The sequence below is a fragment of the Gopherus flavomarginatus genome, chromosome 2, assembly GCF_025201925.1.
Source record: "Gopherus flavomarginatus isolate rGopFla2 chromosome 2, rGopFla2.mat.asm, whole genome shotgun sequence".
Classification (NCBI taxonomy): Eukaryota; Metazoa; Chordata; order Testudines; family Testudinidae; genus Gopherus; species Gopherus flavomarginatus.
Window position 1 is genome coordinate 154989518 of NC_066618.1, and position 16625 is coordinate 155006142.

Consider the following 16625-nt stretch of genomic DNA (forward strand, 5'->3'; position numbering starts at 1 on the left):
TCTGAACTTATAAGAGCCTGTATTGGAGAGATTGGAGAGAAACCCGGTTGTACGTCTGGTCCCTCTGAGCCCCCAGAGTGAACAACAACCAAAACTAACAGCACAGCACAAAAATTTCCCTCCCTCAAGATCTGAAAGTATCCTGTCCTCTGATTGGTCCTCTGGTCAGGTGACAGCCAGGCTCACTGATCTTGTTAACCCTTTACAGTCAAAGAGATATAAAGTACTTCTGTGCTATTAACTTTTCTTATCTGTTTATGACAGGACCGATCCTGCAAACGGAGGCAGTGTATCCTAGTGGACAGAGCTCTGGATTGGGACTCAGGATATCTGACTCTCCCACTAGACTGCTGGGTGACCTTGGGTAAGCCACATTCCCCTCTCTGTACCTCATTTTTCTCCCATCTGTAAAATGGGAATAATGATACTGACCTCCTTTGTAAAGCGCTTTGAGATCTCCTGATGAAAAGTGCTGAGTAACAGCTCAGTATTATTCCTATTTTTAAAGGTGGTGATGGGCCTAGGTCTCCTGTTAAAACAATTTCACACCAGGATAAATCTACTGCATCTACACTGACATGAAACTGATGTAGTCAAATTAAGAGTCAGGCCTTGCATCAAGCATTGACCATTCTTGCCAGTTGGTTTTTCCTCTGCCTAGTGGCCAGCCTGGAGTTGGGGTGAACAGTCTTCGCCCAGGATCCTAGCCGTTGTCCTTCAATGTGTCTGGTATCTGCGAACCACTAAGTGCACAGCAGAACCTGGCATCTCGGTAACCCTGGCATAAGTAAGGGTCATTTGGAACATTGCTGAAAGACATCCAGGTCCTGCCCCAGCGTGCAAGGATCCAATGCCAAGTCTCCTAGCCAAAAGACTCTAGTTTGCTCCTCACTCACAAATGCTGTAATTTTCCTTGCCGGGCGGTGAGCAGCATGTTTTCTGACATCTCTCAGGACCTCAACCCCATATGATTTATTTATTCCTGGCCCTGAATGCTTTAGACAGATGTTACACCAGCAAATCAGTTTTAAAGGTAAGCTGGTGATTGCACAGAGATCATAACAATCGGAGGGAGGTAATAAGCTGCCACTGCTAGCAGATCTGGGAGAACAAAGCTGTTAGCCATGGGAGAAGTTTGTTGCATCTAGGTTCTTATATCAGCACCCATCATTGTAATATCTGAGCACTTTCTGGGCACTCCTATGCTAGGATAGTGATGAACTATTCACCAAGATCTTAGAAATCTGTCTTTTTTGGGGAGGGATAGCTCAGTGGTTCGAGCATTGGCCTCCTAAACCCAGGGTTGCGAGTTTAATCCTTGAGGGGGCCATTTAGGGAACTGGGGTAAAAATCTGTCTGGGGATTGGTCCTTCTTTGAGCAGGAGATTGGACTAGATGACCTCCTGAGGTCCCTTCCTACCCTGATATTCTATGATAGTGGCTGGCAGGAAGCATTCAGTTAAAAGGCTCAGCTATGCGTGTGTATTACAGGGAATTAAGGTTTCCCATTGTCACTCAGAGGTCAGTTAGCCTGCTGGCACTACCGGCCCCTTGTGTTCTACCCAGGACTGTTTCTGTCCTGCAAGAAGGGGCATTCTTGGCTTGCGACCCCAGTGTGAGTTAGGAGCAACTCCCTTCAAGTCAAGAGAATTACATCACCAGGGCAAGTTAAAGGAGAATTGAGCCCTTCATTCCCCAATTCAAAAAACACAACAGGAGAACAAAAAGGGTGTAGAGAGGAACAAATAAGGAACAGAAGAGCTCATTCCTCCACGAGCACACATACATTCACGTTGTACGTGGAACAAGCAATTCCTTGCAGCACTTTACCTGTTCCGTCTGGGGTGGATCTCACAAATGAGGGCAACATTTTCACCGATGCTGTGGGGTTGGTGTCTGCTCCGAGACCCTTCTCCATCTCCTTTCGGAAGCGCTCAGACACCTCCTGGAGCGTTTCATCGGAGAGTCGCATGTGATATAGGTATTTGTCAATCTGAAAGTGTAGGAAAGCCAGTGGGTCAGCATGGGGGGTCAGGCATTGTGGTTGGACCCTGAGAACATTACCCAACCACAGGTCATCGGTGGGACTGAACCAGAGACCCTCAGCACCAGGGCACACAGACCTTTCTCAAGGGAGCAAAAAGAACAACTCTTTTGGCAATAGTAGGCTATTGTCCTCTCTACGGACCAGCCACTCGTGTGCTACATTTCCAAACAAACATAACACGGTGTTTGAGAAGGAGCAAATCAAGCCAACGCCTCAGCTCATATCACAACTAACACTCATCTGCTGAATTGAATCACTACAGATAATACTTTGCGCTTTCCACGTGCCTTCCTTCTCAGTGTCGCAGCACTTCTCACATTAAGGAAGCAAGCCTCACAACCCCCAGGCCAGTCAGGATTATCCCGATTGTATAGGGGGGAAACTGAGGCACTCAGCTGCATGGTCTGCTCTTCAGAGTTGCCAAGCAACCATCACTCTTACCAAACATTAATGGAAGCTTCTGGTGAAATCAGGCTATATGTTACTCATCTGTGGCCATGCAGAGAAATTGAGGCAGAAGCAGGAACTGAATTCAAGATCCTCAAAGGCCATCCAATGCCTTAGCTACCAAGGCCTTGTCTACACTAGGGGGAGGGGGTCGATGTAAGATATGCAACTTCAGCTACAGGAATGACATATCTTATTTCGACTCCACTACCGCCACTTGCTCTGGTGGATTTCTGGAGTCAACAGGAGCGCGTTCAGAGATCGATATATTGTGTGTAGACGAGACGCAATATATTGATCCTCCGTAAATCGATCGCTACCCACTGATACAAGTCTGGACGTACCCCAAGACTCTTCTCCTTAAGGCCTCTGAAACTAGCCAGGCTGTCAGTCTGTAGGGCTGTCAATTTTATATCAGCAGGGCAGGGTAAGCTGCTGGCCTCTCCCTGCAGCCGGGAACACCATGGCAAAGTTAGGGTCAGACTTTTCCACTCAGGGCTTCCTTTATTATTCAAACACAATAAAACAGTCAGAGTTCCACACCTAAACCCAGTCCTTTCCCTGACCCTAAGGGCTTGGCTACACTCAAAACTCCAAAGCGGCAGCGCTTTGAAGTACGAGTGTGGTCGCGGTGCCAGCGCTGGGAGAGAGCTCTCCTAGCACTGCAGGTACTCCACTCAGGGCCCACTCCAGGCCACAGCGCGCCAAGCGCATGCTTGGGGCGGCATGCCGCGGGGGGAGCTCTTCCGGTTGCTGGAAGGGCGGCAGGCAGCTCTGGTGGACCTGCCGTAGGCGTTTCTGCAGATGGTCCGCTGGTCCCGCGGCTCCGGTGGATCTCCTGCAGACACGCCTGCGGCAGCTCCACCGGAGCCGCGGGACCATCGGACCCTCTGCAGGAACGCCTGCGGGAAGTCCACCGGAGCCGCGGGACCGGCGAGCGGCAGAGGCCCCCCGCGTTGTGCCGCCGTGCTTGGGGCGGCGAAATTGCTAGAGCTGGCCCTGACTCCACCTCCCCGTGGGGATTAGCTTGTAGCTGGGGCACTGTTTACACTATTGCTTTGCAGCACTGTAACTTGCTGTGCTCAGTGGGGTGTTTTTTTCACACCCCTGAGCGAGAAAGTTGCAGCGCTGTAAAGCGCCAGTGTAGCCAAGGGCTAAGATGGAGACAGTGAGCCCCAACTGAAAACATCCCTCCAGTTTAATTACTTGGTTCAAACAAATGAAAAAAGGCAGGTTCAAGTGTCAGGGAAGTCAGAGGAAAACTCCACCCACTCTGCTCACATAAGGCAAAGAGCACGCTTCACCAGAAATTAAGCGGAAGGCTTTTAAAAGTGCTGTATTGAAAAAGACAGTTGGCATTCCGTAGGCCAGCAACATCCAGCTGGCTGAGAAGTGACCTCATTCATGGACATGGCCATATGACCACTAGGCTGAGCAAAATAAGTATAATTTTAAGGGCTGCTTTTTTTAAATTCCTTGTGTGTTTTTGGCCACACTGCTCATGCATTTGGGGGCCAGATCCTCAGCTGGTGTAAGTCAGCCTAGTTCCATTCAGGTCAGTGGCTCTACACCAATTCACACCCCCTTGGGATCTGTCCCTTGAACAGCAAACATATCTTTGCTATCTAGCTAGGATATTCCTACTTCCTAAGGAAAAATTCTTGTGTGCTGAATAAAGTCACAAAAAGAGGCCAGCCGAAGACAAGCTGACAGGCAGATGTGAAAATGCAAATAGTGATATCTGAAAGGGTTTCTCAGAGCAAGCTAAACAGGATTCCTTTTTGAGGCCTTTAAATACCATACAGCGGGGAAGCCAAATATTTACCTCTCCTCATCCAGCTATGTACTTTCACTCACAGAAAATTAGTTCCGACACAGCCCACATATCAATGCTACGGTAATAGCCTTTAGTTGTGTGCCCCTCCTCCCACTTGGGAATGGAAAAAACCATGAGAGAGACAAAGCACATGCCCAAATCCACATTTTGCAAGAGTTCAGGATCTAGGGCTCTAGGCCCATCTCATCTCCAGACTGATAAGATGTTTGGACATGCTGGAAAGTCAAAACAAGAGCACAGCTGGGGCAACTGGGAGCATGCTTGCTTTTTAAAGTCAGATTAGCCAGGCTGTTTGTAACACTGCAGCCTTCAAAGACTGCAGGAGCGTTTATAAGAAAGAGACCCAAAAATCAGGACTGTCCCTATAAAATGGGGACATCTGGTCAACCTACCAAGAACGAACCCCTCGTAGACGCCATCTAGCAGGAAGATTTCACATGGGGTTTTCATCATGAGAACTAGGCCTGCACCCCAACACCCTCAACTCTTGAAGATCCATTATCAGCACAGGCCGTTTTGTGGAGCCCAGTCAGACCGTCCTCACCAGAGACGCACTCCCTCCTTCCCACGCCAAAGTATTTATTTTTCCTTCCTTTCCCCACTTCACTGCTGATCATTCTCTCTCCTGCTGCCCCAGGGCTAGATGGTGCTGCTGGTGGAAAAAAAATTCTCTCTTCCCCACATGGTAACCAGGTGCTTTCCAATCACTTGCCAGCTGAGATCTATAATATTTGCTCTTCTGCCTTCGCCTATGGCAAGGTACAGCGAGCAGAGAGCATACAATACGCTTGCCCAAGAGCAGACGCCGTGGTGCCTGGTTTGTGACTACATGATGATGCGCCTTGGCTGATCCCCACAACCCTCTCTCACTACACGTCTGATGCTCGCCAAGATCCTCATGTGCTTATAATTCCACAGTATTAAAAATAATGGACAATGTCAACAAGCGGGGTGCTTCCACTAATTCCACAAAGCTGTTTAAAGCCTGGATCCATCAGCTCCTACACACTTAGACTAAGGGGACGTCTATACTCGGCGGGTAGTAATCGATCTATCGGGGATCGATTTATCGTGTCTAGATGAGATGCGATAAATCGATCCACGAATTGACACCCATACTCCACCTCGGCAGGAGGAGTAAGCGGAGTCGACAAGGGAGCCGCGGCAGTCGACTCGCCGCCATGAGGACGGCCAGGTAAGTCGAACTAAGATACTTCGACTTCGCATAACTGAAGTTGCATATCTTAGATCAACCCCAACACCCCCAGTGCAGGTCAGCCCTAAGGCTTCTAGCTAACACAGACGAGGCTGTAAGCCACGTTATCCCTGTGCCAGTCTGGGGAACATCATTAAATGTCGAGGGGAGGGGGGGTTAAAAAAAGAAGAATATGTCAGCAACTACATGAGCTAGGTTAGAGAAATGGCCAAGTTTGCTGGATGGGACCTCAGTTTGAAGCCAAATAGTCCACGCAGCTGATGTACTGAGGCCCCAATTCAGCAAAATACCTAAGCATGTGCTTTACCCTAATGATTTCAGGGACTATGCCAGGTGGGACATCACCAAGAAACCATGACTGACCATTCTCATGGAGCTCAGAGTTATAAGCAAGCGTTTTGTTGAATCAGGGCCTAAGTGATGACTCTGGACTCCAAGTAAAAGCGGCAATGAGTCCTGTGGCACCTTATAGACTAACAGACGTATTGGAGCATGAGCTTTCGTGGGTGAATACCCACTTCATTGGATACATGTCAGACTAACATGGCTACCCCTGTGATACTTGACTCCAAGTAAGTTTAACAAAGCAGCATTAGTGGCTATTCGGACCGCACTATGGGATGCTGAAGTGCAAAACTATTTGGGAATTGACTGTTATTTAGAAACTACCAGGAATGAAACTATTTGGCAATTAAATATATAATCCCACACTGCTATGTTGTTCCAATTAGCCAACTGTATTTACTGCAAATAAAGTTACATCTAATTATACGGGTAAGATCTAGCAAGATGGGAGAATTAGTCTGACTGTGGGAGACGAATGCCTTTGGGGAGGAACATCCTCCTTGGGTGTTGTACCTTTTCAAGGTCATTGTCAATCTGGAAGAGGATATTTCACAAGTTAATTGGGTTTCCCTGAGGAAATTGAAACCAGGTAGGTGGCAGAAAGTTGTAGTACTGAGTTTAAGATGGCATGTGTTATACACTTTCAAAGCACACACAGCAGAGGGGGAGTGGAAAAAAAAAGACACTTGGATAGAAGTTTAGTTCAAGAACCAAACCTCAAGAATGTTAAGATTCCAACAGAATGAGACACTAACAATCTGGAATGAGCTAGGGAAAGACACCTAGAAGATTAATTTCTTGTTCCTGATTCTATTAGCTATTATCCAGATACTGTAAAAGCAAACCCTGAATCACAATTAGAGATATAGTCTAAAGCAGATGTAATGAGTAGGGGGCAATTTAAGAAATAGCATCTTTTATATTTTGAATTTAAAAATACTGAGTCCCAAACTACCAGCTATTCAAAAACACCTCCAACAGTATTCTCTACTAAGCACAAAATCAAAGTCTAAAAACTAAGTCACTGAAAAACTGACTATGGTGTAGTCCACCTCTTGTCCTAAACTGTTGAACAGCTGCCTTGTTTCACCCCAGAAGTGGCTGCATTTCACCCGTGGGTGACAGGATCCCTACATAGCCCTTACTTCATAGGTGTGTTAAGAAGCTTATATAGTTCATATTAGAGAAGTGTTTTTGAGATGCTCAGCTGACAGAAATTGTAAGAGACCTAAGCAATAATTATGAATAACTGCAATCCCTATTTGTGAAATTCAGCCAAAGAAGGGAAGACACTGTGATTACACATCTTTTACCATCCCACATGATCTCTGTTGGCAGCGTAGCTTTGGGGAGTAAAGTGGAGATGACCCTGGAACCACACCCCCGGATCTAGAGGAGCCCCAAACTTTAAATTCAGATCCACATCCAAATTCTGCAGCTCAGGCCTATCTGTGTGTCCACATAGCTGCATTCCTGTAGCATGTGGACTAGTTATAGCAGGGCTCGGCAACCTTTCAGAAGTGATGTGCCAAGTCTTCATTTATTCACTCTAATTTAAGGTTTCGTATGCCACTAATACATTTTAACATTTTTAGAAGGTCTCTTTCTATAAGTCTATAATATATAACTAAACTATTGTTGTATGTAAAGTAAATAAGGTTTTTAAAATGTTCAAGCAGCTTCATTTAAAATTAAATTAAAATGCAGAGCCCCGGGGCAATGTGAGCGCCACTGAAAATCAGCTCACGTGCTGCCTTTGGCACGCATGCCATAGGTTGCCTACCCCTGAGTTATAGAAACCCTGTGCAAAGTCCAGTGTTATCACCAATATGTTATGACTGAAGCCTCTCTATTATAGAGAAAATAGAAATGAATATTTTAAATATATACTTATTTCACCTTAGATAATGGCTGGACTTTTGGGGGGTTGGAAGTGAGGAATGATTGACACAAAACAAGAGAGCTCATGGCTGGAGAACAAGTCTCAGCTAATTTGGGGTGACCACTTGGGAATAATTTGTTCAAGGACAGGACAAATGTACCTTCCTCAGTGGACAAGTTGTGAGGTTTCTCCTTTTCCTGCTAACTTGTCTCCCTCCTCTTGAGGACATTAGACTAGCAAGGGGCTTGATTCTGTATTTATTGTACACCGTAAGGGCCTGACGCTACAAATACTTAAATGTGTGAGGAGTTTTGTTCAAGTTCAGTGCAATGTTTTCATGTGGAAAGAGTTAAACCCCATGCTTGAGCGCTTGCAAAATTGGTCCCATCAATGCAGCTACTTGTAGGAGTAAAATCACTCAGACACACAAGTGCTTGAAGAATCAGCAACGCCCATGGAGTTAGTAAGAGTACTGGGAGCAAAAGGAATGAAGAATCAACCTAATGGTTAAAGATTAAGGGGGACTTTGTATGGATTGAAGCAGTACTTTGGTTATGTGGATCTTTTGTCTTGTTTTTGTTTCCCCAGTCGAGTGGCAATGCTTATCTGACTACATCTGAGTGTTTTGTAAATCATGGCATGATAGTAGCTTCCTGTTAAGTACAAGCACTTCCTGCATAGCAAAGATAATGCAGCACTGGAAGTACTACAGAGCTGTTTATTTTAATGCAAAAGAACCTGGGCACATACTTGTCTTAGATTATTTTTGCATGCTGGCTCTCTGAAGGAGAGCAATGTCATTTGTCTTTTTCTATGAATAATCACTTCATTTTTTGGCTGATTTTTTCAGATCCACAGACATGGCAAGAATCAAACACAGAATAAATGTTTCAGCTCTACAGTATTTTCTCTCTACAGTTCTTAGATCTGCTTGTGCATTTCAGAAGCACTTAGAGAATTTAATGTGAAAAAACATATTAAAGGCCTTTTTGTGGTGGTGGACTGAAAGTTTGGTGTGTGTTAAGAAGAGATGTGTTTAAGCTGCAAAGTTTGGATCTGGATTTAACAGGTGATCAGTTCAAATCTGGGATTTTGGTTTGGCCTGCTCCACTGACAAGCTATTTACCATAGCCAGCCACAGATCAGGGTGTCAAATACCCTTCAGGGGGTTGGTTTAGGCCTGATTGCTGCTGCATAAAAGTTCTGCTTGGTATCAGGATCCTCTTCCCAAGTCCCACAGGATGGTGGCCCCAGGAGGTTTTCATTTTTCCTCCCGATCCCAGCTATGGATTAGTAAAAATGTAATTAAAAAAAAAAGAAAGTTTCTCAAATTCTGAAGCACAAAATAATACTTTGTTACCCTCTGATGAAAGATACTGTACAAACATTAAGCAATTATCAAAACATCCCTAATAGGGTGGCAGATGGATAACCTGACCCATCACTAAAATGCAATCACTTTGGTGGGGAATGCAGCAACTGTTTAACAGCGCATAGGACAGAAAGCAAATAAATACTCATCACCCATCCAGCACTTTGTATCATCAGTAGCTTTCAAAGTGCTTTGCAAAATTGGTATCTTTATGCCCATTTTACAGAGGAGGAAACTAAGGCACAATGAGGTGCAAGCGACTTGCCCTAGATCACACTCTGAAGTAGCAGAAGTGTAGGGAACAGGAACCATTTCCCAACGTGGGCCTGCTGCCACAGCTAAGACATATCCAAACATCCTGGTAAATTTAGGTAGACAAATGTGATCACATACGTGAGCATCAAGTGCTGGCCTAGCCTTCCCCCACTTAAAATCTTAGGGACAAAAGGAAGAAATTCTGCTAGCTACTAAATTACAAGTCACAAGATGCTGCATGACTGTGTTGTAGGTGTGGATTGCTAGTATTGACCCTGAACCTGAAAGATCCTGCCGGCCCTCACCTCCAGCTGACTGCACCAGGAGAGCTCAGCACTTTGCAGAAATAAACCCCGTTGTGACCTTACAAGAGAAGCAAAGCCCGACACTCCTCCCGGATCCTATTGCAGCACACTACGGTGTGAGTCAGATAATTTCCTGTACGGACGGTTCCTCCCCACCCCCATCCCTCAAGAGTCTCATTTTACAGGACACAGCGTGCAAACGGGGCGCCTCGAGGGGTGGAGAGTAAGGAACCGGTTACTAAAAGAAGTCATGCTGCAGTGCATCAGCAAGGACTGGCAGACTCAGTCTTGCCCTCACCAAGTATTTTACGAGAAACCAGCTGCTGTTCGCAGCAGCCTAAGTGCAGCCCCCAGGAAAACCCCCACCCCAGCGCAGGGAGCATTTGATGCTTGTGGCCTGGCACACAAAAGCTATTGTGTATTCCAGCCAAGCTTCCATTCAGCTGCTATCCGCTACTGCTGTTGCCACAGGACAAGAGCGGACAGACAGAGATGAACTGTGATAAAACAGCCTCTGGTTTTTGTTACCTCATTCTTCCCTCCTCCCCGCTCCCCATATACTTTATATTGCAAGCTCTTAAAGCCAGGGAACATCTTTTATTATGTGTTTGTACAGCACCTAGCACCAAGGGGCCCTGATCTGATTGGCGCTATTAGGTGCTAAGATAATATAAATGTGTATTAATAAAATAACTATACCTAATGCTTTTCATCAGTGGATCTCAAAGCACTTTACAAGGGAGAGCAACAACATCATGCCCATTTTATAGAAGAGGAAACTGAGATTCAGGAAAGGGAAGTGACTTGCCCAACGTCACCCAGCAGGTAGTAGAGCTGGGAAGAGAACCCAGGTATCCTGAGCCCCAGCCCAGTGCTCTATCCAGTAGACAACACTATAGAACAAGACAGAAAATGAACCAAGTGCTACATCGACAGCCCTGGAGGTTTACATCTTATCCAGCCAGAAAACAAAACGGACAGCAGGGGTAGCAGGAGGACCCCACCAAACTCCCTGTACCTTGACACAAATACTATTGTCCAGCTGGCTCATTGTGCCCCCAGGCCACTCTGCCAGAGTGTGGTGGGACTCTATCCAGTCCCGAGAAGGCAGATGCCCACAATGCAGAAACCACCACAATTGAGACACTGAGCAGAGAGGCCCTTAGAAGAGCTGCCTGCAGAGCAAAGGTGAAGGTTATTGGCTGGGTATTACGAAAAAGCTTGCCTGCCACAGACATTGCTGGATTCTTCCAGTGGCTGGAAGTTGCCAGTTTCCAGGGAACCTCCACCCACCATCCTTCCCCAGCACAACTACGCAGTCACAATTTAAAAGGAAGAGACAAAGAACTCCAAGAGACAAGGGGAAGAAGACACTTACATCCTTCCTCTAAGCAAGCGAAAGAAAGAGCCAGCCATGTCAGAAAATGGTCAAATAGACTGGTATCCAAAGAAGAGAGGAAGTTTTACAACTCTGCCAAAGATGGAAGGTCGACGACTTCCACATAACTGACTTCACTTAAAGAGACAGACAGAGATATTGTACTGAATGGGAGGCCTCATTATGAAAGTAAAATTAAATAACTTAAACTTATCCCTAATTAGTACCTTTAGCTAGAAGGAAAAGAAAAACATACCAGCCCAATTTTTCAGCTCTGAATCACAAGTGTCCACATGCAGTTAGTACTTTTCCTAGCATTATTTCTGCCACAAATGACTGCAGTTTAAAGCATAATGGTTCTATTGACATTAATGTACGAGACACGCAGCACCGGCCCAGTGAATGTGCCACATTCAAATATGATTAGTCTTAGAGTTTTTAAAGCACCTTTCATCTGTGGCTCTCAAAGTGCTCTGCAAACATTCATTAAGGTTACACAATCCCTTTGAGGTTTGACAAGAGTTACTTCGACCCATTTTACAACTGGGCAAACTGAAGGTTAAGTGATTTATGCTTAGGGCCCTACCAAATTCATGGTCCATTTTGGTCACGATCATGAGATTTTAAAAAAATCATAAATTACATGATTTCAGCTATTTAAATCTGAGATTTTGTGTTGTAATTGTAGGGATCCTGACCCAAAAAGAAGTTGGGGAGGGGGCTGCAAGCTTATTGTAGGGGGGTTGCAGTACTTTGACCCTTACTTGTGCTGCTGCTGTCAGCAGCCCTGCTTTCAGAGCTGGCAGCTGGAGAGCAGCAACTGCTGGCCAGGAGCCCAGTTCTGAAGGCAGAGTTGCCACCAGCAGCAGCCCAGAAGTAAGGGTGGCCTGGTATGGTATTGCCACCCTCACTTCTGCGTTGCTGCCTGCAGAGCTGGGCCCTTAGTCAGCAGCCACCGCTCTCCGGCCGCCCAACTCGGAAGGCAGCAGTGCAGAAGTAGGGTGGCATGGTATGATATTGTCACCCTTACTTCTGCGCTGCTGCTGGCGGGGCTCTGCCTTCAGAGCTGGGCACCTGGGCAACAGCCACTGCTTTCTGACCACGCAGCTCTGAAGGCAGCACAGAAGTAAGGGTGGCAATACCACAACACACTCCCCTAAAATAACCTTATGAGCTCCCCCCTCCCCCCCCCCGCAACTCCTTTTTGGATCAGGAGCCCCAATTTGAGAAATGCTGGTCTCCCCTGTGACATCTGTATAGTATAGGGTAAAAGCATATAAGAGACCAGATTTCATGGAGGGAGACCAGATTTCATGGTCTGTGATGCTTTTTTCATGGCTGTGAATTTGGTAGGGCTCTACTTACATTACGTCATGGCAACTCAGTAAGTTGGGAACAGAACCCGGGAGTGCAAGTTCATGGACTCCAGCTTTAATCAAGAGACAACATTACCTCTTGAAAAAGACTGCGATCAGGAATGGTTTCCATCAGCCACGGTTAGAGCAACAGGATCAATAACCTGCTCAGATTTTTTTTTTTTTTAAATGTATAAATACTCGGTTCTTCCCCAGTCAGTTCCATGAAGATGCAAGTTAATGAAGCGTCATTTCAGCAAATCAGCCAGCCAAGGTTATTGCTGCTTCTTGCTTGACACCCGTGGTTCTCCAACTGTGGTCTGTGGAGGGTGGGCTGCCTACCTGGATTTCTTTTTTTCAACTGCTAAGATGCCTTAGAAACAGCAAAGAGATACATTCACTATTTTCCGAATGTTACTTTCCCTTGCATGCAATTGAAAACAGGAGACGCAATGCAGCCCTCACTGTGAAAAATGGGAGCACCTATGTGTTATTATTGTTTGATTTTACATTGCCCAGAGGCCCCCAAATAACATTGGCGAGGGCCCACTGTAGCCACATCACAAGAGACAGTCAAGCACAATCCACTGTCTTGACAAAGAAACAGCACACTCGGTGTTCAAAGCAGCGTGGCCATTAACTACAGGATTTGTTTTTTTTAAAATAAGAGGTTTTACAGAAGCTTCTTTAATAAACAATTCTGAAAGAAATCCAAGTCTGGAAGAAGTTATTCAGGGAAAGTATCTGTAAACCTGTTTCATCATAGGTAAACACAGCCAGTGTAGCTGAACTGTCTTGTTGAGTATTTCTGAGAGCCAATTATTGCTTGCAACTTTTTCCCACATCCAAACAATAACCTTTGTTTGCCCTCCCTAGCAAGAGTAGTTACTGAAACAGAGGGACAGACCATGCTTTGCACACCAAGTTCCTGGTTTGGAACTAAGTGAAACTCCTTAAGAAAGAACTTTATGCTAACTTACTGATAAGGGCATAGCAAACTGAGAAGAGCAAGGAAACCCAGAGCTAATGCACCAACACTATCTACATACCTCCTGTGTCTTGTTACACTACGTATATCATAGGAGCCGATTCCACTGTTACACAAGCCCCATTATATCTAAATGCAATGGAACAAGACGGAAGCCTAAACTATTTCTTTACATATCAACTTGATTTTTGCTAGATATTTTTACTTCCAATTTAATGCAGCCACCATCAGGGACATCAGAGGCATGGTAGCGTTTCTTAGTTTTACAGCTGGTCTCCCTGGCAAGTGGGGTCTTATCTCTGTGACTGTTGCTACAAAGGGAAACCGTGGTACTAAAATGAGGAAGTGATTTTTTCTCTCTCTCTAAAAAGGAAGCATTGACTGGAATTTAGAAATCCTGATCAGCAGCTTCAGATGAGCTAGAGCATCTGTGTACATGTGTGTACAGTAGCATGTGACTGTAGCACTTAGAATTGAGCTTTACCGGGTATACATACATGTAACAAAAAGATGGCCCCTGTCTCTAAGCTCTAATTTAAGGGCATTCACCAGACTAGCTCGAGAATTCAGACCCCATTTTCAGATAGTTTCACCACCAGAGTGCAGCCCTCCTCCCAAAAAAAAGGGTGTGTGTGTGAAATCACCTCACAGTTAATTTTCAGAGACCAACAGCTGGTGCTGTTCAAAGCAGGACAAGTGCATTTAGACTATTCAAATAAGCTAAACACACACTAGCACATTTCAGTATGTCCACATTCTGAATACATAATTACTTGTGCAAATTGTAACTATACAATAATAGAATGAGACCACAGAATTCGTTGATTTCCATTTTCAATCCAAGAGCAGAGATCATGGTTTGCTAAAGTTACGCATATGTTTTTTGTATTAATTTTTTTAAGAAAGCAATTTTGATATATTTGCGGCTCACTTTCCAGACAAAGCACGAGACAGAGTTAAAGTTTTTGTTTTCTAATTGGTATACAAAAAACATGTTAATGATGTAACAGGTTTGGTGGGGACTAAAATTGGATTCAAAGCTCCCAGTCACAACATTGTTCACTCCCCTCCTTCCCCCCCCCTAATCAAAAAGCCATTTGGTTTGCACATCCTGAGTGATCTATGCCATCTCCTACCCTGCTCTCTTACCCAAACTAGACAGCAGCACTGACACTCGGCATATATCCACACTGTGTCACCATCCAGCTAATGCTGATGCTCACTGTGTCCCCAGTTAACCTCCCCTATTCCACAAGATGAGAGGAGAAAGGGAAAGCATTGAACTGCAGGGTTTTGACACATGGCACCACTGAAGAGTCCTCTTTGGGCTTGCAGGGAGGAACCCTCCAGGGAAGGTTTTCTCATAAATCTAAGCATCCCACTCAGACATGTCCTAAAATAACCCTCACTCTTATAGACAGGGAGCCTAAAGCAAAACTTTAAATCGCAGCCATGTGGCTCAAGCTATGCTTGGGGATCAGGAAATCTGGGTTCACCTGAGCTCTGCCCAGTCTTCCTATGGGACCTTGAGTAAGTTACAACCTGTCCCTCATCTCCCAGCTATAACCTGAGGGACAATACTTATTCCGAGTCACAGGGGGTTGTAAGAGCCTTGGCTGGAACAAGCTACAGGAAGGTTATTGTTTATAACAGGCCAAAGTAAAATCTCAGATCCACAAAGCGAGGAGCTTTGGGATGCTTTAAAAGAAACCGTTTTGTTGGCTGGCGGGAAAGCGCTCCGTGGTTTCCCAGCCCTCCCCACCTACTCCAGGGAGGGAGATTTAGCAGGCACTGAAAGGGTCGGATGGAGGGGAACATGGCTCCTGTAAAACCGAGCAGCAGGAGTGGGAAATTAATCCCGGCGCCCCTAGCCATCCTGCTGGGCCAGGCTTTGGCAGCAAGACAAGGGGAGCGAGAATCCCCTCCCCACAGACACTTTGCAGCCGCTTCCTTTCCAAAGGCTGGAACTAAACCCCCGGGGAGGGGGAAACGCCTTCAGAATCGGCCCCTCCCAGGATCAGGTCACATTCTTCCACCCACCCCTAACCCGTGGGCAGAATCCCCAAACCAGAATCATTTCATCCCACGGCCCGGGGGGAGGGGCTGGGGTGCGGGACATGAAGTCAAGGCAGTGGGGAGAGCCTCCTCTTCCTCCAAACAAACCCTGGGGCCAGGGACCCCCTACTCTGACGATAAAAGCAAGGCAGTAGGAAGACCGCTTCCCCCCCGCCCCCGGAGCTGCGGCCCACGGGGTTAGGGCACACCCCCCTCCCCGCCTGCCGGGTTTGCAGGGCGAGACACAGGACGTGAGGTATCATGCACGGAGTTTCCCGGAACGGGACCTCCCAGGAGGGACCCCGAGCTGCCCCGTCCATCCGCTGCCCGGACTCCCTGCCCCGGTACTGAGGAGTGGGAGGGGAGGGAGCCCGCTTCCCACTCCCACTATTCGACCCCCACACACACACACAAAATAAAGCGAGAGGACGCACAGCCGAACACTGGTCAGCAATTCAACCAGACCCGGGGGGGAGCGCTGCAGCCCCCCCCAAGGGAATAGTGGGGGGAGGAAGCGCTGCAGCCCCCCCAAGGGGATGGGGGGGGGGAATCTCCCCCCGCCAGTAGCCAGGTATCGCTCGCTCCAGTCCCCGGACCGGTGAGTTCTCTCCGATCACAGGCACAAGCCTCACATCTCGCTCACCCCCGGCTCGGTATCGACAACCCATCCCAGAGCTGGCCGCTCCCCCCATCGCCGATGGGTTTCGACAGCCTGCAAAGCCCGCCCCGGGTCCCGCTCCCAACCTCACTAACCCCCCCCCCGGTATCGGCACGCAAGTATCGATTGAGGGGGAGCACCCACCTTCTGCCCTTGGTCATGGCTGAGCTCAGTGAAGAAATAGGCGAGCAGGTGGGACGCGATCATCTTCCGCAGCGCGGGAAGTCGAAGCCGGAGCCGGAGCCGGTCTCGATCAGCCGGCACGTTAGTTACTTTCCGCTGTAACAATGTGGCTCATTCAAGAGATTCCCCCGGCCCAGGAGTGACGCGCCCCCGCCGCCCGGCTCCCATTGGCCAGGGCGGGAGGGTGTGTGCTCCGCGTGGGGCGGGTCTTGCGCCTCTGTCTGTCTGTCTGAGCGAGCTCCGGCGGGGGTGTCCGCCCAGCACTGGTCTCTCTGCGCTGGATTTGACTATGCACGTGGGTC

General features: G+C 47.1%; 1 protein-coding gene across 2 annotated transcripts in view; it reads right to left on the reverse strand.

The window, feature by feature from the left end:
• LOC127044779 (hexokinase-2) overlaps positions 1-16399 on the reverse strand; it is a 67020-nt gene extending 50621 nt beyond the window's left edge. The window contains exons 1-2 of one of the 2 annotated variants that reach the window (XM_050939925.1): positions 16285-16399; positions 1831-1993 (exon numbers count right to left, since the gene is read on the reverse strand). In XM_050939925.1, the coding sequence (XP_050795882.1) occupies positions 1831-1993; positions 16285-16347 (226 nt within the window). In that variant the 5' untranslated portion in view covers positions 16348-16399. The remainder of the gene's footprint in view (positions 1-1830; positions 1994-16284) is intronic. The other variant, XM_050939926.1, reaches the window with a different exon arrangement.
• Between the last annotated feature and the right edge of the window lie 226 nt (positions 16400-16625).